Raw genomic sequence first — 21,862 nt, forward strand, 5'->3', positions numbered from 1 at the left:
ATAATTTGAGAAGTCGGAGGATCCGGCGGCATAATGTACGCAAAATCTGAGCGAAAAACTGTTCAGCAAACTCCGACCCGGCCTAAGCGTCGGCTGAAGGAAGCACAGGCTAAACAGGCTGCTACGTCGTGGTCTGGGCCTAAACAAGGTAAGCAGTAAGAGTGGAAATCTTTATGAGGTATTTGTTTCCCCCAAGTTAAACAGTTATTCACTTTTTCTGACATCGGCTGAGGCAAGAAAGAGTCCCCAACTGGGTACTTAGCTTTTTAGAAGTCTTCGAAGTAGTATTCGGTAGTAGTAATCTCTGGATCTGACCGACCGGCACTTGCGAACAGCTTCTGCTTCGGGCGCCACACGGCAAGAAAGACTGAGGAAAATGGCGTCGGCTGATGCCTTTATACCCGAAGACCAGCAGAGATGACGTCGGGTGAAGTGAGACTCCAGCTGAGGCCAGACCCAGACTTTGGAATCCGGCCGACCGAAGGGCTGCCTGACGACAGGACAACCCATTTGTTAGGACTGCAGATGCATCCTTGAAGGACATCATCATGCAGCCGACGCCATTACATCAGTTTTTCTTGCCCCAGATGTCAGGTGCCCCATAACGGGAAGCAATTATATGTTATGTTACACCTCCAACAAAAAGAAAATACACCAGAAAGTTCCAATACACCAAACAAGAAGGAGAGGTAGAGCCAAGAGAAGTCAGGGGGCTGGAGGGAAGGTAACCAGGACTGCAACAGTGAATACACTCGAACATCTACATTTATGATAAGTGCACACAACTGTACTATGTACTTCGTGTTTCACTGTTGCAGTCATTATATATGGGTAGATTCCCAAAGCTAAGGAAAGGAGGAGGAAGTTAGAGAGCATTAGAACCAGCTATTAGGCCCTGCAAAACTTAAGTGGCAAAACCAGCTCTGGATTTAGAAATAATAGACATGTGGTAATGCTTGGTGAAGGTATGAATAGAGCTCCAGGTAGCAACTTCTAGCATGTCCCTGGTAGGGACCCCTCTGAGAAAGGCTGTAGAGGTAGATGCAGTCCTGGTGGAATGTGATCTTGTCCCCTGTGGGGTAGGTTTTCCATGGTGCTTACAGCAGAAATTAATACAATGGGCTATCCATTTAGAAATGGTTTGCTTTGAAATGGCCTTCCCCTCTGCCCCTGCAGGAAAGCCAACTAGCAGCTGTTCAGATTTCCTGAGAGGCTTAGTCCTGTCCAAATAAAATCAAAGTTGTCTGTGCATGTCCCAAGATTGCAGAATTCGTTCTCCTTTGTTTTGTGGATTAGGAAAAAAGGTAGACAAATGAATAGACTGATTTAGGGCCACACTAAACACCACCTTGGGCATGAAGGAAGCATTGGTCCTGAGGGAAACCCTGTCTGCGTGGAAGATAATGAAGGGCTTCACTGCCATGAGGGCCTGTAGTTCAGACACTCTTCTTGCTGAAGTGATGGCTAGAAGGAAGGCTGTTTTCCAAGAAAGGAATTTCAACTCTGCAGTTGCAGCTGGTTCAAATGGAGGGAGAGTGAGCTTTTCCAATAGAAAGTTAAGATCCCAGGCTGGAGTAGGGGCTCCCCTGGGGGGGGGGGTCTTAAATTTTTAGCCCCTCTGAGGAATTGCTTTAACAGTGGGGGTGAGGGAAGAGGGGTGGTTCAGTATTATAATGTGCTGAAATGGCAGAGACATGAATTTTGATAGACGAGAAGGATACGCCCTTGTGGAGCATTTCTGTTAAGTACTGAAGGATACGAGGTAAGCTGGGCATCGTAGTGCCCATCCCTGGAGTCTGGCTTCAGGAACAGTATCTTTTCCACTTTTCAGCATAGGACTTTCTAGTACTAGGTCTCCTTACTTCCAGAATGACATCTAGCAACTGCTTACTGAGGGATGCTATTGGAGAGCTCAGGGAATTAGCCACGCTGCAAGGTTCAGTGCTTGAAGCAGAGGGTGCAGAATCTGGCCCGCCTGCTGGGACAGCAGGGAAGGTGTCTGAGGTAGGTGCCATGGAGCCAGCAGTATCACAGTGCGCAAGAGAGGGTACCAGTGCTGGCGAGGCCAGTTTGGTGCAATCAATATTGTTCTTGGTTTGTCCTGTTTGATCTTTAGCAGAACCTTCGAGAGGAGAGGCAGAGGGGGAAAGGCATAAACTTAGAGGCTTTCCCAGTTAGACAGGGCATCCACTTTCCAAGCTTGACTGTGGGGAGTCCTTGTGCAGAATTTGTTCAATTGGTAGTTCTGAGGGGAGGCAAACAGGTCCATCTCTGGAGTCCCCCATTTTTTTCCTCGAGGCTGAATATTTTTGGTTCCAGTTTCCATTCGTGTGGGTCCATGAGATTTCTGCTTAGGTTGTCTGCCAGTGAATTTAGCTTGCCTGGCAAAAATTGAGCTTGTAGGTGTACTTGGTAGCTCAGGGCTGTGTTCCACAGAGCCATGGCTAGTCTGCAGAGGGTACGAGTGGGTTCCCCCCTGCTTGTTTATGTACCACATAACTGTGGTGTTGTCTGTCTTTACCAATAATTGTCCTGGAAGGATATGGTCTTTGAAGGCTGTCAGGGAATTCTGTACAGCTAACATTTATTTTTGGTTGATCATACAACAAAACAAAGAAAACCCACCAAAAGTTAGGTACGCCCTACCGGAACAACCGCTTTCTTACCAACTCCTCTAGACATACCCTGGCAACTACCTACACTACTCTACGGCACCCCTCTCTTAACTAATCTGTCTTCTTCTATCATCTCTAAACTTGAAACTTGCTATAATAAGGTCTCTAAATTTGCCACTAATTCCAAAACCTCAACTCACCACTGCCTTTCCCTACAATCTCTAAACTGGCTAGAACTATCTAACCACCTAGGCTATCTCCAACTAACCACAGCTCACAAATTAATATTTTACCCTGAAAAATGCCCAGCCATAACAAACGTCCTTCCTCCATATATCCCGATTAGATCTCTGAGATCCGAACACCAAAACTTTGTCTCCATCTACAAACCAAAACGTCCCGCTGGCCAACTACTTCTCTCCTTCTCACTAGGTAAGAAATGGAACTCTCTTCCCCCTTCTCTCAGGAATATACCCAACATAGAATCATTCAAGACCCAACTATTCCTATACCTATCATCCAAACGGAAATGCTCCTGCTTCCACCCTACATAAATTCTACTGAATGCCCCCACTGACTATTCTACATTGCTTGCATTTACTTCTACTCTCCTAAAATAGACTCAGCAGTCTTTCTCTGACTAATGAATTTCTTCCTTAACACTACAAACTGTAAATACTGTATATATCAGTACCACCAATGTAAAAAAAATGTTCCTATTCTTACAGATATTTGTATCATATTGTATTGAATTGATATTCCGGTAATGGGTGTTCTCTATTATCTATTAGCTGTGTTGTTTGATTTACATCTTATGTATCTGCATTTCTGAATGTATGACTTCTATTCTTGTATTTTACTTTAACATAATGTAACCTTCATTGTATTTGTATTGCTTACGGAGCTTTTCTCCCCGGGCCTCCACTGAAAACGGGCACTTTTAGGCCCAGTGGACTTCCCGGTAATCGAACTGAAATAAATAAATAAATATGCAGGTGCATCTAACTCGGGTTCCATTTGCCCTGAATGCACTTGCCCTGCCAAGTGAGCCCCCATGCATAGTCTGATGAGTCTGTAGTCAGGGTTTGGGCAGCAGGGGGTAGATTGAAAGGGAGCCCCTTGTTTAGGTGGCAGGCCCCTGCCCACCAAAGGAACTCTGTCTTTATACAAGGTATGATAGGAATCATTGTCCCCAGGTCCTGAGAATGTTGACACCATAGGCTTTTTAGATACCACTGTAGTTTCCTCATATGCAGTCTTGCATATGGAATTAGTAGAATGCAAGAGGCCATGAACCCCAGGGCTTGCAGGATTTTCCTTGCAGATAGCTGGGTCTTTGTGGCCAGTAGTTTGAAGTAGGCTGTCAAATAAACTTGTTTCTCTTGCGTGAGGTAAGCCATCTGGGAAGTTGTGTTCAAGCTTGCTCCCAGGAATACAATTTGTTGGCAGGGTACTAGATGAGATTTCTTTTCGTTTATGGTGTACCCCAGTGAGGTTAGAAGTTTCTTTACAAATGCCAGATGTTTTATTAGCATATCCTGGCTTTCTGCCTGAATTAGACAATCATCCAGGTATGGGTATATTTGAATATTTCTCTGCCTGCAAAACTGCAATGGCTGCAGCTACACACTTTGTGAATACCCCGGGCGCAGCAGATAAGCCAAAGGGAAGTGCAGAGAACTGTTAGTGCATGGAGCCTGCTCTGAAGCACAGGTATTTCCTGCAAGATTCCCTTATTGGAATGTGCAAGTAAGCTTCCTTTTAAGTCTAAGGTTGCCAACAAGGCATCTTTGCCTAGCATAGGAAGCAGCTGTTGAAGTGTTAGTATTTTGAATTTTGGGATTACCAAAAAGGTGTTTAGAATAGAGAGGTCCAGGATAGGGCGCCAGGAACGGTCGTTTCTGGGTACCAGGAAGAGTCTTGAGTAAAAACCTTGTCCCCTTTCTTCTGCTGGAACAGGCTGAATAGCCCTGATACTTAGAAGAGAGAGAACCTGCTGTTGAGCCTCTGCCCACTGATTTGGGGGTAGGTCTGGCCAACCATTTGGGGTTGGTAAGGTGTGGAAGTGGCATCTGTATCCTTGAAAGACTATATTTAAAACCCATTTGTCCTGGGTAAGGAGTTCACAGTTTTTTGCATGCAGGGCAAGCTTTCCCCCTAAGGGAACAGGCAGTAGAGCAGGGTTTGGAAGGTTTAAGGTTAAGTCATTGTGACATTTTTCCATAGGGGGTGTCTTACTACTTCCAGCTTTGGAAGTGGAAACCCCCCACTGCTTAGGCCTGTGTGTGCCTTGAGACTGTAGCGTAGGTGGTCTGCTGTTCCTGGGTTTGGACTAAGAAGTCCTGGAAGAGACTGGAAAGGAACAATTCTTAGAAGGCCAATGCCTACTAAATCTGGGAGGCTGTACTTGCAGGAAATCTTTAACAGTTTGCATAGATTTAGCTTTTTCCTCCATCTTAAGTACTTCTGTTTTGTTGCCAAACAAGCAGTCTTGGTTTAAGGAAGCATCCAATAATTTAGCTTTAACATGGTCTGGCAAGTTTTGCTCCTTAAGCCAAGCATGCCTTCTAAGTACAGACCCAGTGACAGCAGCACTGCAAGATGCTTCTAAAGAGTCAAAACCATACTGCAAAGAATGTTTACCAACTTGTTCAGTAGAATGCATTAAATCCTGTAATTCTTTATGTTCAGCACAGTAAGGAATCAACATCATTTTCTGTTTTAGTCCCATAATATGCTGCTGATACTTTAACATATGAAACTAGCAGTTCAAGGCACTAATGGCCAAAGTAGTAGAAGTGTACGCCTTCTTACCCCATCTGTCCAAGGCCCTGAAATCTCTACCAGAGGGGGTAGGGTTTTTGGCAGTAGTAGCCTTAATGCCTTTAGGTCCTTGGGAAATGGTCTCTGGGTCCGCAGTAGGATTCTTGAAGAGGAACTTGTGAGAGTCAGGTACTCTGTAGTACCGGTCAGGTTTTCTGGGAGCCGGAGGTAAGGGGTCTGGGGCCAGGCTAGATTCTAAAAAGGCATCATCTACAATGTCCAGGACAGGAGGGATAGCTAAAGGCCTGTGTTGATGGAGGAGTAAGAATTCCCAAGAATTCCCTATACCTCTTTTTGGAGTCAGAGTAATCCTGGCTTTCCCAGCAGAAATGCTCCCTAAGAGTCTGCAAGGTTTCACCAAAAGAAAAATCTTCTGGAGGGGAAGCAGAGGGAATGGAATCCTCTGCATCAGAATCCTCACAGGTAGATAAGGGCAAATTCTGGTAATCAGAAGAAACAGAAATTTCAGAATCCTGATCAGAAGAAACAGAAGGAAAATCAGTTCTATGTCTCTTAGAGCGGGAAGGCTGGCTTCCCCTAATTAAAGTAATACGGTCTTCAGCCATTCTTATTTGTTTTTTAGGCATACGAGCCTGACCATGCGGTTTGGAAGTAGGTTTTCTAGGCGTTGGTTGAGTTTTAGGCCTTGAAGAAAATGGCGTTGGTTTGAAATGCAAGTCTGTAAGCCTGAATACACCCTCAGAAGCCGGTGCCTGCACAGCGACTCCGGACCCATCCAAGGTAGAGACATCCGCAGGTTACATAGTTGAAGAAGCATCTCACGGCATACCGGACTCCAAATGGGTCTCAGCACAGGCCTGCGAATCTGAAGTAGTGGGTATCAGGGGTTGCAAAAGCACTTCGCTGAGTTCCGGTGGACTGGCGACTAGTTTAGCGGAAGCGTCGTCGGCAGTTTTGGACCTATGAAGTCTGTCTCTGTCTTTATCTTTACATTTTTTCGGAATATCGGTAGTCGGATGGCTTACAGACGACATTTCTGGATAGTTAAACAGAGAATCAAAATAATTTGCTGCAAAAATAGACCGACGACGAATAGCTCGGGGGTTGAATAAAGCATAAAACTGACAGCAAGGGACGTTGTGGTCTAGGCCTAAGCAAGGAATGCAGTACGAATTAAAATCTTTATGAGGTATTTGCTTTCCACAGGTAAGACAATTGTTAACTTTTACTGACATCGTTTAAAGAGCAAGAAAAAGGATCCCCAATGGGGTACTTAGCTTTTTTGAAAACTTCGAAAGCAGCATTATGGGTACGGAGGAGAAGCTCAAGCTTTAAATCTCAAGCTAGTGAAACTGCCCAGTCGGTTCAGACGGGCAGATCCGACACCAACAGGTTAATGAACCAATGAAAATAACATCATCAGATCTCCTCTTATTCATTAAAAGATTCAACGTAGATACTTTATTTCTTACCCTTTCCAAACCTTATGACAATTCTGCAAAAAATGTATGCCTCTGTAGTCTAGCAGACCATGAAGACACCAAAATAAGCCTACTGTCTCTCAAGGTGGTGTGCTGTAGTGCATCAAAACGTGTCAGCAAAAAAAAAAAAAAAAAAAAAAAAAAAAAAGAAGAAAGAAAATTACATTGATAAGGAGGCTGAACCATGGGAGAACAACTAATTACATCAGTAGCTGGCCTAGTATTACAGAAGTAGATGTGCTAGGCTCATCCACCATAGAAAAAGCTGGATCTTGTATGATCACAGAAGGGACCAAATGTCTTGTACACTAACAAAGGTTTTATGAAATTCTCGCACAAAACCAGCACTAGTTTCATAGGGATAACTGCAGAACTGATGACAGTTCTGGCTGGAAAGAAAGGTAGAAAACACAGACATCATGATTTACTGTTGAAGTAATCCTCTCCAAAACAGGATCATATTAATCAGAAACAGAAAGTAGCATGGTAGTTAAAGCGAATTGCATGGTGAAAAGCCAGCAACTAACTCAGTGCCAGTGGATCTGGTTTCCAAGACTGGTTTTATTTGGTACTTATGTGCCACTATCATACAGGAGTTGGAAAGCAAAATAAAACTAACTGCTGACAATACCAAGACTTCTGAAGTGGTCACCAATGAGATACAATGTGACTTGCAATACAATAAGATAAACTGAAGCTAGAGTTTAATGTTAAAAAGAAACAAAACGTTATGCATATGGGTACTGAAAACATACTGTAGTGCTGGGGACAATGGAGGAAAAGGGGTTGGGGACTTTTAAAGGCAATCATGCAGCACAGAACAAAATGGTAATAGCAAATGCTAACAGGAAGGTAGAGCGCAGAGCCAAGGGACTGATTTAAGGTGGCACTGAACTCATTCTCTCATACTGTGGTACTGTCAGGGCTACAGCATTTATTGTGCTCCTGAGACCTTACCAACAAAGGATAAGCTGGTAGTTGATACCAAAAGAGGACAGTGAATTGAATGCATCAGAATAAAAGAAACATGCTCACAAACGAAAAAGGATTGGAAGGTAGAATACTGCTAAAGGGGGAAGTGGGAGGGAAAGTGAAGAAAAAAATAAACAAGGGGGACACAGCAGTAGAAAAAAAGTGATAATATACATTAGAGAGAGGACAGGAGCGCCATGGACTACAATTTCAGAGTGAATGCAGGAATGTGGAATTAAAGGAATTTCTAATGTTCTGAGCAAAAATTAGAAAACATTTTGGTGGGGGATGCTACAATGGAGCTAGCTGCAGCACTCTTGACAGACATTTCTTTCAACAATATCCCTACTGCAATAAGATGGCAGACTATAAAAATTCCATACATACTACTCTGTCAGAAATATCGGATGAGCAAATGGGTGTAACCAAGGAAATGATTTTTTGAGGTGGGATACATGATCTGAATTGCCTAGATACTGTAAGGCCTTGTTAACTTTAGTTCTGGTAGCTTCCAAAAAACAAAACAAAAACAATTACTAGAAAATGGAAATCAAAGTATAAACGGTGTTTGAAGTGGCGAACACTGTAATAAATATAAAAGAACTGAAAGTATAACCTTTAGAGAAGGGTAAGAGCAAACTACATACAAAACATGGAAAGTGTGGGTACAAAACATGCAGAATACATTTTAGAAGAGGAGTGAAGTTAAGGCAGGAATTGAGCAACGCATGTAATGCTGGATTGATAACACATGCATGTGATGCAAGTTTGTAAATCTGAAAATGTTAATATGGGTAGTTTTCTAGGGGGGCTATTTAATCTAGATATATGTAATCTTCTAAAACAGTTTATGAAGTATGTCTGCACAATATAACTTGCCTATAAATGTTTGCTGTGTCTGCGAATTTCCCCCTACCCGTGGGGAGCATGAATGTGGGTAGTTAGATGCATTAGCACCCATCTTCTTAGATCACAAGCCGAGGCATTTTGCCTGATGTTCCTTCTCTATATATTTCCATAACTCGCTGCAAACCATCCAGCTGGAGACCTCTAGGCTCTGGCCATCCATTTCTGAAAAACAAAATTTTACAAGCCATGAGGAAAACATTTTCTAACATCTCATAGTTACACAGTTACAAAACAGTGCTTAATACCCCAGTTTTAAAATGCAGCTCTGTGGCAAGTTCATTGCCTCACAGGTACAACATCTGGGGTCAATCCTGACTTCTAAAACACTGTCTATGGAATATGAGTATCCTCCGGATGTCTATTTGGGTTTTCTTTGGGTCGTCTATTTCCTCCTATTGTCTAAATGCATTTACAATTGCCAGTCATTAAAAAAGGGTCTATGGATCAGTTTACCTACCTGGTAAACAAATATTTAACAGATCAACAAAAATCATACAAATAAAATACAACACATGCAGTTCAGGATTTGTTTGGGGGGGGGGGGCAGGCTATATTAGCATAATGAAGCAGTGCAAGTCAAAATGCTCACTACCCTCACTTGCATCATTTCCCAAACTCACACTTGGGAATGTTTTTAAGTACAGTGCAGCACTGAATTCAGGTTTTCTGCCGTGATGTTCTCACATGATTAGCACATTTTAAATATCTTCGCTTGCTATGCTACCCAACACTATCCGTTCCAAAACGATTTTAATACAAAAAAAGAAATGAAACAATAATGCTGAACAAGCCATTACTAAAGTAACGTTACCAATGTCTTGTGACAAGCCCCAACAGTGAATTTTTCACTTTAGCAAAACAAACTTAGAAAAGTACAGCTGTGCAAGTAAAACTTGCCCTAATAGTAGATGTTTGAATGATTACTGCTACTGTAGTCTTGGCTATATGGGTTATAGTTGGCCAAGGATACAACAGCTGGTCATATTCCAAAGCTTCAGGGTACCTTCCACACTCCCAAACTGTATTGTGGAAGGGACAAAAAGACAAGTTTAGACACTAAGCCTTTAAAAGCTTTCCTGTCAGCAGACAGAGGGAGGATGAGCCCTGGAAGGACAATGCAAGGTGCAAGGAACAACAAAAATAAATGCCCACACCGCAACACAAAAAAACACACTAAAAAAACAAGGAAGGTGGAATAAGCGGCTACTGCAACAGTGATCATTCAAACATCTACTGTTATGGTACGTTCTTCTTACACAACTACACTATGTTCATCATAACAATCACCACTGCAGTAGAATTAGCGATATGGGCAGATTACTTAGATAACTATATTTTGGAGGGGGAAGGAGACATGTCCAATGGCCCCTGTAGAATGGTCCTAGCAAAGCTTCATCTGGTCCTGGAGAAGTAATCAAGCTTACAGCGCTTTGTAAAATTATGTATAAAGGACCAAAGTAGCAGATTCTAGAATACTTCTAGAATCCAACCCTTTTCAAAAAGCCACAGATGAAGCCAAGTCCCTAGTATAGTGGGCACTGACCTAACTGGAATAGTTTTGTTATTGTGAGTATAACAAAAGTAACAGCCTTTGACCACTATTTGGAAATAGTCTGTTTTGACACAGGTTGTCCCTTCTTGCCTGCACTAGAAATGAAAAACCGATTGAAAGACTTGAAAAATTTTGTTCTGTCAAGATAGTACCAGAATTGTCTGTGGACATCCAAAGTATGGAGCATCCTTTCTCCCTCATTTTTAAACTCAGGAAAGAAAACAAGGATACCACTTTAGGTGTACAAGTATTACTTCTCAAAGAAACCCTGCCCCTATGGAAAATAAGATAGGGATGACTCACAATAAGAGCCTGCAACTCAGATACCCTTCTTGCAGAAGTCAGAGCAATCAGTAAAACTGTTTTCCATGTTAATAACATCAAGTCAACCAGATGAGATGGCTTAAATGGCGCAAGTGTTATCTTCTCTACTACAAAATTAAGATCCCAAGGAAAGGCCGCTGTTTTTCTTGGAGGCTTCTTATGCAAAACCCTTTTCAAGAGCATCATGACATGACACTAATGAAAGAGGAGGTTCCATGGGCAGACATGCTGAAATGACAAATAAATAAATTCCTCTATCAAGGTTCATTTATCATTTGTTTACCGGGAAAAGTCTGACTGAGACACAGCCTATTTTCAACAGAGGCCTGGGGAGAAACACTTCAATTGCATGTCTTTGGAATGTTGGAGGAAACCCACGACAGTGCAGGCAGGACATGCAGACTCCACAAAGGCGGCACCCCAGTCGAGAATCAAACTGGAGAACCTCTTGCTGTGAAGCCACAATGCTACCTGCTGCACCACTGCACCACAGTGAAAGAAAGGCTATAGGATAGTAACTCATACAAACATTACAGAACCAGAAAAAAACTATCCCTGAACGGGTGCTGGTTATGTTATTTGCACCAAGTAGAAAACCTTTTCCATTTGTAATATATGATTTTCTAACAGCAGGCCTTCTTGCCTCCATCAATACTTGCTGCATGTCCTCAGTAAAACAGATGCCTAAAAGGAATCAAGACCCTATCATCCAGACAGTCAAATGAAGTTGAATGGTGTCAGAGTGTATTAAACATCCCTGTTCTTGTGTGAACAGATCTAGACTACGAGGAAGATTGTGGTAATTCGCCCTGGTGATTCCAAAAGAAGGGAGAAGGGAGAACCATGGTTGCCAGGGCCAGAAGTGAGTCACCACAATGATTTTGGGGGATTCCTTCTGAATCTTCAGAAGTAACTTGGAGATTAGTGGAAAGGGTGGAAAAGAATGCAGGAACATTCCTGTCCAAGAAAAAAAGGAGTCCATCTTCCAGGCCTTCCTACAAGAGTCCTAAAACAGAATCTTGCCAGTTAATTGTTCAGAGGGGAGGCAAAGAGGTCTACTTGAGAAACTCCCCACAGATGGATCAATCTTGGAAAAACCCTGACCTAGTTTCCATTCATGAGGGTCTGTCCTGATCCTACTCAGCTTGTCTGCTTGCTCTGATGGAATGTAGGATGCTTGTAGAGTGAGACTGTACTGTGAAGTTATATCCCAAGCTGACATGGTTAGACTGCAAAGGGGACACAACTTGGTTCTCCCTTACTTGCTGGACCACATGACTGTGGTATTGTCTGTAACCACTTGGAGAGGTCCCGGGGATCAAAAATGGTTCAGGAAGTTCTGTGACACTTGTTCTGGGCAAGCACCTCATTCCCATTTAAGTGCTAGCATCTGTCCTTGGTGTCCCACACCCCCTGCACTTTTATCCACTCTGAAACTACTCCCCAAACAAAGTCGGAAGCACCAGTGGTGGTGACGGACAGCTTTCAAGCAGAGAGGGAGAAATGGAAACCTGGATTTAAGGATATCTGTTGTCGCCAGCAAAATATGTCTCTTCTGACAAACCCAAGCACAGGGGTTTGAAAAGATAAAGGGTGTTGATACAGGGACCAAAGAGATTTCAGATACCACTGTATCTTTCATTTGTGTAGTTTTGCCAAGGGTATCATGAGAATCATAAATGCCATGAGACCCAAAATCCTGAAGTATTCCCTTGCAGTGACCACAATCTGAGAGGAAAACTTTAGAAACATATCTAAACATCTATTTTTTCCTGGGGAAGAAAGGCTCTTTGAGCCGAAGTGTTTACTGACTCCATCACATAGGATTGTGTTCCTGGGATATTAACTAAAGACTTCTGAATGTTCTCTGAATACCAGCTTGTGTAAGAGATCACTCACCCAAGACAGAGTCCTGACACAAAGACTTTGCAAACATAAGGAAGTTGCCTAAATATGAAAAAAATGTGGCTACCCTATAACCTGCAATGAGGTATAACTGAAGCTAGAGACTTTGTGAACCCTCTTGATGCAGTGTACAGTCCAAAAGGTAAGGCAATCCAGAGACACAAAACCTTAAGAAATGTCTCAAGTCTGGATGAATAGGGATGAAGTCTAGAGTTATCAGGAAACCTGAAAGAGGTAACCAATTGTGACTGACATTATTTTGAATTTAAGCACTAATCACAAACAAGTTTAGGAAAGAAAGAGCCATAACTACTCTCCACAAATTTTCTTTCTTTCTGTGTCACTAGGAACATCCTGGAATAAAAATCCCTCCTCACCAGGGAAGAGGGAACTGGTTGCATCACTTCATGGGATAGCATGTGATGAAGAACCGGCAGAAACATGAGAGTCTGATGTAGAGAATGAGGAATTACCCCCCCCCCCCCCCAACTGAAAAGAAGAATTTCCTCTCACTGCCATCTGTAACTGTGATGAATAACTTTCAGAACCCATTTGTCTGAAACTATCCGTTGACAGAGAGAAAAATTGAGATTCGGACTTTCTGGAACAGGAAAAGGGGTCAAGGTGGAAGAGGTTCACAAAGTCAGATTTGTTGGACTGTCCTTGGCTTTGTAAGGTTCTAGACTTCTTTTTGGAACCCCTTTGCCATTTCACGTCTGTTTACATATATTTTGTTGAGACTGTTTATTCTGCTTTTTGCTAAAATTGGATGAGGAGATAGAAAATCCCTTGGAAAATTTGGAAAAGAGCTGAAAATCTTAGAGATTCCATGGATCAGCTTGTCCCTTTCATCACACTTTTTGATCACCTCTGCATCAGAAGAGCCAAACACTAAATCTCTATCCAAGGGAGAATTTAAAATATTTTTATGATCATCTAGGAGATTCTGAGCATGCAGCCATGCAAACATCTTCAAAAAAAAAATACCAGTGGCCATAGCTCTGGAAGAAGTGTCAACAGTCTTACACATACTGTAAGACACAGATTATTTAAAGCAGGTTTTTCCTCATAAGATGACACTGGGGATAAAATATTCCTCACCTTTTCACAATTTGGCAGAAAAAATTGAAACATCAGCCTGATAAATCAGAAGTTGCAGCAGTATACACCCCCCATACTTATAGATAATTTTCACATCCTTACCAGAAAGGGTAGGAGTGGAATTAACTAAGTCCTTTGCAGCAGTGGAATCAACTAAAGCTATAGCTGCTGTCAGTTTGGGAAAGGTATACACAAATTTAAAAGACTGAAGAACTTTATATACCTGCCTTTTTGAGTGGTAGCTGGCTGGCTGACTCAGGAAAACTGCAGGCAGTTAACACATTCTGTAAAGCAGATACGACATGAGGAATGGATGTAGGTTCTGGAAAATCCTTCCACAAAAACTCAGTGTTCTCCCACTGACAACATAGACACATTCTAGCAATAGTCTGAGAAACAGACCCCCACCCCCCACCCCCTCCAGGGATAATCAGAAACTAAGCTGTTCTCTTGAGTCTGAATCCGAAATCTGAAGAAAAAAATGTACTCATCTTTGCATTTTCCTGTTCAGAATCGAATCTCGACTCTCTTCAGGAAAAGAGGAATCCCACTTTCTTTTACCAGAAAGTACTTTACAACAAGAATCAACAGCCCAGATTAAATCCCGAGCCAGACTCTAAACTACTCCTATCCAAACAAACTTAAAGAGGAGGAGTAAATGCATGCAATGTTTTCAGTTTCATTTTGACAAGAAAATTTGCGCCGTGTTACTAATGGCAGTAGCAGCTTCCCCAGGGATGGGCACAGCATTCTGGCACAGAGAAACCTTTCCTGTTCATTATTCCCAAGACTGACAACAGTAGGTCTCCCTTGCCCACTGAAGGGATACCAACAGTCTCAGAGAACATGGCTAACCTCAGGTCCGCAGTGGCTGTAGGTGCTGCACCTGAGGGATCTGGGGAAAAACGTGGTCTGAGGTTCAACAAATGGCCACAGCAGAATTACGCATGTGCAGTTGAGCCAAGCCTGTTGTGGTGACAAAGGCCGTTTGCTTATACATACACACACACATATATATATATATATATATATATATATATATATATATATATATACACACCTTTTTTTTTGTGTGTGTGTGTGTCTGTGTGTGTGCGTGTGTGTGTGTGTGTGTGTGTGTGTGGCTGGGAGAAGAACTGACTGTGGGACCAGTAGTCTGTTGAACAGTCAAGATAAAAACAGTGCCACTTTCCCAGGGAAGACAAGCAGCAATTACTGGTAAACACTACCAGACCACAAAAGTAAATTTTCAACAGAAAACACAGTGAAAAGTACTTTAAAACATTATGCCATCCCAAAAAAGTAAATAAACACAATTTTCCACAGAAAAAAATGTTTTCAGTTACTTACACTATATTTAAACTGACAGAATAAAATGAGCTCTACATTTAAATGCTCAAGGAAGTCCATTAAAACAACACTCATAGCTTTAAAATAACTTTCCTGAAAAGGTAATAAAACATCAATATCAACAAAATTAAGAAAATGTAAGTTTTTCCTCAAAGGGAAGTTATCTGTGCAGCAAAGAAAGCACAAGTCAACCATCGATCCTCAAAAGAGCATACTCTTCAGAAGCAGTAAGGTTCTGAAAAATTCTGTGCCCAAACTGGTCTTTTAGTCAGCTCAGCTCGAGCTGCCTGACAGTTTTGAGTACATGGAAGGCGCCTGAAAGCTTTGGAAGCTGGCCGGCTGCTATATCTCTGGCAGTATATAAGCCCTACAGCTTAGGCTACTGCAGCAGTGATCAATATGATGAACATTAACTGTTAATAATCAAAGTGGTCTTCATAACCAAAAATTTTCCTCCACATCACATACTTGCTCCCCTAATCTTTATAGCTAAATCCAAATACTCAAATATTTCCAGAAATAGAAAATAAAATACTACTCATGCACATTCTATTATGCAGCGTGTGTGTACACACCTTATAACACAGATGTAATATAGCCATCTAAGTAATGAGGGCAAAGAGTAAGTGCACAGCAAATGATAAGCATTCCAACACTTTATTGTGGTTAGAACAATGGCTTCAACTAAACCAAAAGGACTTTACAAGGCCATCTTGGACTACAGATTTAAGGTGACCATTCCACAGTCATCTGTTCCTACTAATTCTGTGCTAACCAAAGGGATAAAGTCTTTAGATGCTAAACAGAAGCAGTGTCAATATGAAATAAGGCAGAAACCCATCCACTACTGAAAGATTCCTGCACATACATTATCTACATTATATTTTTTCTGCCCCCCCCCCCCCCCCCCACACACACACACACACACTTTTAACGTACTCTCATTACAAACTCATCCTATGCACTGGAGATGGGCCAGCATGCACTAATGGTACTCTGGTCCACTTCTATTCCAGTAGAAGTTGTGTTATCTATCAGGCGCAGTTTGATAACAAGCACTGAGCATCAGAAGGCCAGACATATTGTTATACATTTAATTTATTTATTTTACAATCCAATGTTGATTAATCTCCACTCAGTGTGGCTTACATTATGAATCTCTTCAATCCAATTTACTTATTTACGCAGTACAAACCAGGTAACCCACTGACTGTGGTTGGCAGCCTTTCCCATAGCTGCTGAGGTGCATGAGGCAGGAGGACAACCGCCACAAAGCTACCATGGCTGTTTATGAAGGACTAGGCATGGTTGCTTGGTTATGACTGTGTACCCGCTACTTGCTGACATCACACTATTGGGCGGTGCCTGCACTAAGATGTGAAACAGGCAGTGTCCTCACCTGACACCTTGGAAAAGGGTGCCTTGCTGACCAACCACACACACAGCTCAGCTATTATAGGTTCATAGGTTTATACTAGGCTATCTGCCCTAGGGCATTTATAAGCCTAGCCCAGAGTTTGTGGCTTTCGCCACCCCTTTAGTTTGAAGGATACTATGCCCATTATTTTGCTGTGCCTCTGTCAAGCAGTGACACTGAGGTTATCCCTGTGGTATACCTGCGATCTCCCATCCATTGGTCAAGATTTCTCTTGAACAAAGCCAGCGAGGTGCTCTGCCTCACATGTACCGGGATTTTGTTCCACAGCATAGGGAGTCTCTGGATGATGAATCTGTCCCTCCAGCACGTCCTATTAATAGCCATGTTGAGGTTTAAGTCTCTTGCCCTTGTAGTTCTGATGGATTTAGATCTTTTGTGGTGAAGCATGTTCATTAATTCCGGGTTGGACATGGCCTTGTATGTCAGGCATAGGTCACCTCTGAGCAGAAGGTAAGCGACTGAATAGAGCTGGAGTTCCTTCAGTCGGGCAGCATAAGACATATTTTTGAGACCCTTTATCCTTTTGGTGAGGAACTTTTGGGGCCTTTCCAATTGCTGCAGGTGTCGGGTCAGATACATTCCGAATGGGGCATTGTACTCAATCATTGGTCTGATGAGTGATGAGTACAGGGGAACGATGACCTCCCTTGATCTAGATGTGAATCCCTTCATGATCAGGTGGGCAATGTAGAAGGTCTTCCTAACTACTTTGGCAACGTGAGTGTCAAACGAAAGGTTACTGTCAACCTGGGTCCCCAGATCCCTGATAACCTCTTCTGTGCTTAGTGGATTGCCACCTATATGGTAACTAGGGGTAACCTTGTTTTTCCCAAAGGGTATGACTATGCATTTTTTGGCGTTTAACTTTAGGCCATGGCTCTGGCACCAATTATCCGTTTCTATGAGACCCTTCTGAAGGATGTCTGTGTCAGATGGGTTTTCAACTATGGTGCCCAGTTTGCAGTCATCTGCAAACTTTGTCAGCCATAATCCTCCTGTGTTTGCTTGTACTTCTGAAAAGTAGATGCCGAACAAAAGTGGGCCCAGGACTGAGCCCTGTGGGATACCACTTGTGACAGGCTTGGAGTCTGACATGGCGCCAGCAACTCTGACCCTGTGGGTTCTGTCGCTTAGCCAGTTTGCAACCCATCTTGTGACGTATGGGTTTACATTTAGGCTGGTGAGTTTTTCAATGATACCAGAGTGGGGTATTGTGTCGAAAGCCTTTGCCAGGTCAAGGTAGGCTGTGTGGACTGCCTTGCCCTCGTCAATGGCCTTGGTGACTGTATCGAAAAAGTCAACCAAGTTTAAAAGGCATGATCTGCCCTTGACAAAGCCAAACTGGGTTGGATCCAAAGTCTGCAAGTCCCCTATGTCTTTATTTATGAGTTCCATTATGATCCTTTCCATAGCTTTGCAGACCAGGCTTGTCAAGCTGATGGGACGGTAGTTTCCGGGGTCGGTGGAGGCGCCTCCTTTGTGAAGTGGGACCACCATTGCTGTACGCCACTCCTTGGGTACGTATCCTGAGGTGAGGCTAAGATTAAACAGCTGCCCTAACTGTGGGTTTAATTCCTCATTGAGTTCGTGGAGCACACAACCGGGGACACCATCTGGTCCCATGGATGCTGTGTTTTTCGCCTTGGAGGGCAGTTCTCACCTGAGCATTTGAGATGTTTGGGGGGCTACAATCCTCTGGTATAGATATCTCTCCTTTTGGGGGGGAGAAATTTGCACTGAACCTTTCAGCCAGTATGTTGGCAATGTCTGTAGGTTCAGTGATTTTTACATCATTTTGAACTAATTCTGAGCATATCTGGGAGTTTCCTCCCAGGTTTCTAACATAGCTAAAAAAGGCCTTATGATTGTCTTTTGAGTGCTTAGCGATTTTTCTCTCAAAATTTGCCTTGGATGATTTTATGAGAGATCTCAGTTTTTTACTTATGATGATCAAGGGTGTCTTCCCTTTTACGGATTTTGCTCTATCTTGTATTAGCTTCCTCCTTTTGTTGTAGAGCTTGTTTATGGCTGGGGTCCACCAGACTGGATGCTTGCCTTTGGTACAAAGAGTCTTTGTTTTGTTTGGGATTGCCTGATCCATGCAGTCCTGGAGGTGCTGGTAGAAGGCATTTGTAAGTGATTCAGCGGTTTGAGTAATGGTTTCCGCTGGCTCGGGGGCCTTGAAAGAGACCACACCAGTCTTTAGAAGTATGAAGTAGGCTTTTGAGAAGTTCTTCACTGTGGTCTTTTTTATCTGGGGTGGGGGCGGGATGTGGACTTCCAGTGAGATTAGTTTATGATCTGATCTCACCAATGATGGGTATACTTCTGGTGTTGAACATTGTGACCCCATGTTCGTGATGATGAGATCTAGTATGTTTTCTCCTCTTGTGGGGATGGTGACTAGTTGTTCCATGGCATTTGAGTTTATGAACTCTAGGAACCTTTGGGCTAGAGTGTTGGGGCTTGAGTAGTGATCCCAGTCTATATTTGAATAGTTGAAATCACCCAGTATGATGGTGTTTGGAGATGCATTTATCCCCTCCAGCGTTTTCAGGAAAGCTGTGTGAGGTTCCTGAGTTTGAGAGGGTGGCCTGTAACATGCTACGAACTGCAGAGCAGTCTTGCCTACGGTTAACTGCACCTGGATGGTCTCCGATGCATCGTGCGTTGCCACCAACCTTGAGGTGAGGGTGTCCTTGATGAATATGGACACCCCCCCTCCTTTCTTGGTGTTGTCCGGATTTTGGGGCCAGAACGCATGATATGAGGTAAAACCTGATAGTGCCGGGGTGCTCTCAGGAGCCTTGAACCAGGTTTCAGTCACAGCACAGACATCGATGTTCTCCATACTGAGAAGGGCTTCGAGCGTGCATCTTGAGGTTGAGACTTCTGGCATTGAGCAGCATTACCCTTAGTTTTTTCCTTTTTTGTGTTCTAGGGTGGTAGGTTTAGAATTTGAGCCTTGCCTAAAAAAGGCACAATGGGGGTGGCAAGAGCCTTTGCCAAAATCCAGAAGCCCAGGGGTGACAGGTGCAAGCCGTCCCTTGTGAAGCAGCGTGGCTTGTCCAGCATGTCATCCCAGGCAGACAGACATTGGATCCCCTTTGAATGACACCATAGTTTAAGCCAATTATTAAAGCTGATCATCTTGTCTCTGTATTGTGGCATCACTCTTGGTGAAGGTAGGATACTGCTCAAGGTCAGGGTCATACCTGCCTGGGCTACATAATCAGAGAGCTCCTCTGTGTCTCTTTTCATGTAGTCCAGGGAGGTACGTCTCAGGTCGTTCACACCAGCATGGACAATGACTGAGTCATACTTGTACCTGCAGTTGAGTGACCAGAGTGCTTGTGTTATGTGGCGGATTCTAGCGCCCGATAGGCAGCTTACTGTGACCCTCTCCTTACTCAATCTGGTGAGCGGGACGTCAGTGTGTCTGACTATGGAGTCACCTATGACGAGTGTGTCTGGCATTGTGTTTGGCCTTAAGGGCTGTGACTGTTTGGCACACTGACTCTGTGGTCTATGTGTTGCATGTGCTGTGCCCTGTGGAGGCAGTTGTTTGGGTGTCTGCTTTGGTGGCCTCTGCTGTTTTGGTAGATTTTTGATCAGAACCTCAGAGTATGTCTTTGTGTGTTTATGTGTATGATTTGAAGTTGTGATAGTGCTATGTGAGACTGGGTTTGTGGTGTGTGTGGTTACCTTCTCCTCCTATCTGGTCTTGCCAGTCCTATGTTGAGAGAGCTCAGCCTCCAGTTTGGCTATATAGTTGCATCTCTCGCATGTATTTGTGTTTTGTGGGAGAAGAAGAGGGTTGTCTGTGTACATGAGGCAATTGTAACATTGCCTCAATATTCCCAGATTCACCAGCTGAGCAGGAGAGGATACTAGCAACTGATCCCTCGACATGCTAGAAGGAATAGACAAAAACTTTATGTAGATGAGTTTGAAAAAGACTTCGGGGGATGTGGTGTTTTTAGGCTGGTGGGGTACTATGTTTATTTTTTATTTTATTTTATTTTATTTATCATTTGTTGACCGGGAAAGTCCAACTAGGTTCCACAGAGCCTGTTTTCAGCGGAGGCCCGGGGAGAAATGCTCCAGATGCATGTCTTTGGACATGTATGTCTATGTATAATAAAAAGTGCTATATCAGAGTAAAAAGTACTTTAAGAGCAAGTGCTAGGCTTTACAGATAGAGAATAATCTACTTAGGAATCAAGTAGAGCTGAACTTTTTAGTTAGAGAATAGGCTGGTTAGATTAGCAGTACAGTTAAAGAGGAGCTGTTCTGAGGGAAAAAATGAAGAGTGGACTTTAGGTAGCCCGAATAGTTTAACCTTGATTAACCGCCGCTGCTCGTGTGCTCCTGTGGCAACTCCGTGCTAAAGCGTGCTTTATAGCAGGGGGCTGGAAAATGCAGGAAATGACCCAAAATGGCCAATGAACTACAAGTTACTGTCTTAAACCACTCCTCTGAGGACAAACAGGCAGTTCAGTACTCCCCACTCTCACTGGTGAGTAAAGAAACTTCCCCCTGACCAAACAAGGAAAATGGAGAAGTACAGGAACCAAGACATTTCAGCCTCAATCTTCACCGGAGATGCATAACAGCTAGCCAACCATCAGTACGTAATCTCCACCCCACACCCAAGTAAAGGTTAACAGGTGTGGCCTCTTCACTCCTTCCTTCTCCCCGTCAGCTCCAGCAGAAACCTGAGCCACTAATCAAACAGGTCACCTGGTTGCAGTCAGGGCTTTATCAGTGTATGCCACTGGAGCCGGCCCAGACATATTTTACTGCTAATGAAGTGTTTTCTGATCCATGGTTCAATAAACTAATGGAATACAAACATGCAATAGCACTGCTTGCCTGCAAAACGCACCCATGTGAACACCATTAAGGATGTATACAAGTTACCAGTACTCTGCAAACATTTACATACTGGTTTCCCCTACCTCTTCTGAGAGGCAAACACTACAAAGCTTTTCTCTGTCTACCTGCAACCCTCTCCGTGGAGATATGCAAATCAGTCTTCAGCAGCTCAATCTCTGCTGTCCTTCCAACCCTCTAGTTTGGGTCACCAGACAAACATGGACACTAGTAATGCAGCTGGGTATTCTGTTCTTGGAACCGAGTAGTCTGCAAGTGTAGTAAGAATTCCTGAATTCAGAGTTTATCACCTCACTACCTCTTCTGGAAAAACTAATATATTAGCCCTTTCGGGAAAATAAAAGAAATTTTATACCTCCACTGAGCCATCCACCTTTTTTTCCCGTTCCTTATAGTGGCAACAATCTGCTGTGTCATGGTGCCCATCAGTGATCTCCACGACCACCTGCAATGACAGACTCGTCAATCCCCACCCTAATAACAGGGCCAACAGTTACCCTATATGGTTGATATACACATTCTTAACTACTGCAAC

At 43.2% G+C, this 21,862-nt stretch overlaps 1 protein-coding gene across 1 annotated transcript in view; it reads right to left on the reverse strand.

Moving 5' to 3' along the window:
* The window catches only part of BTBD7 (BTB domain containing 7), a 1,417,647-nt gene that overhangs the window by 1,115,426 nt on the left and 280,359 nt on the right, over positions 1 to 21,862 (reverse strand). Inside the window, exon 2 of the mRNA XM_044074574.1 lies at positions 8,732 to 8,923. Coding sequence (XP_043930509.1) covers positions 8,732 to 8,813 — 82 coding nt within the window. The 5' untranslated portion in view covers positions 8,814 to 8,923. The remainder of the gene's footprint in view (positions 1 to 8,731; positions 8,924 to 21,862) is intronic.

This window comes from Protopterus annectens, chromosome 6.part0 (assembly GCF_019279795.1).
Source record: "Protopterus annectens isolate FY-2018-M chromosome 6.part0, PAN1.0, whole genome shotgun sequence".
Lineage (NCBI taxonomy): Eukaryota > Metazoa > Chordata > Ceratodontiformes > Protopteridae > Protopterus > Protopterus annectens.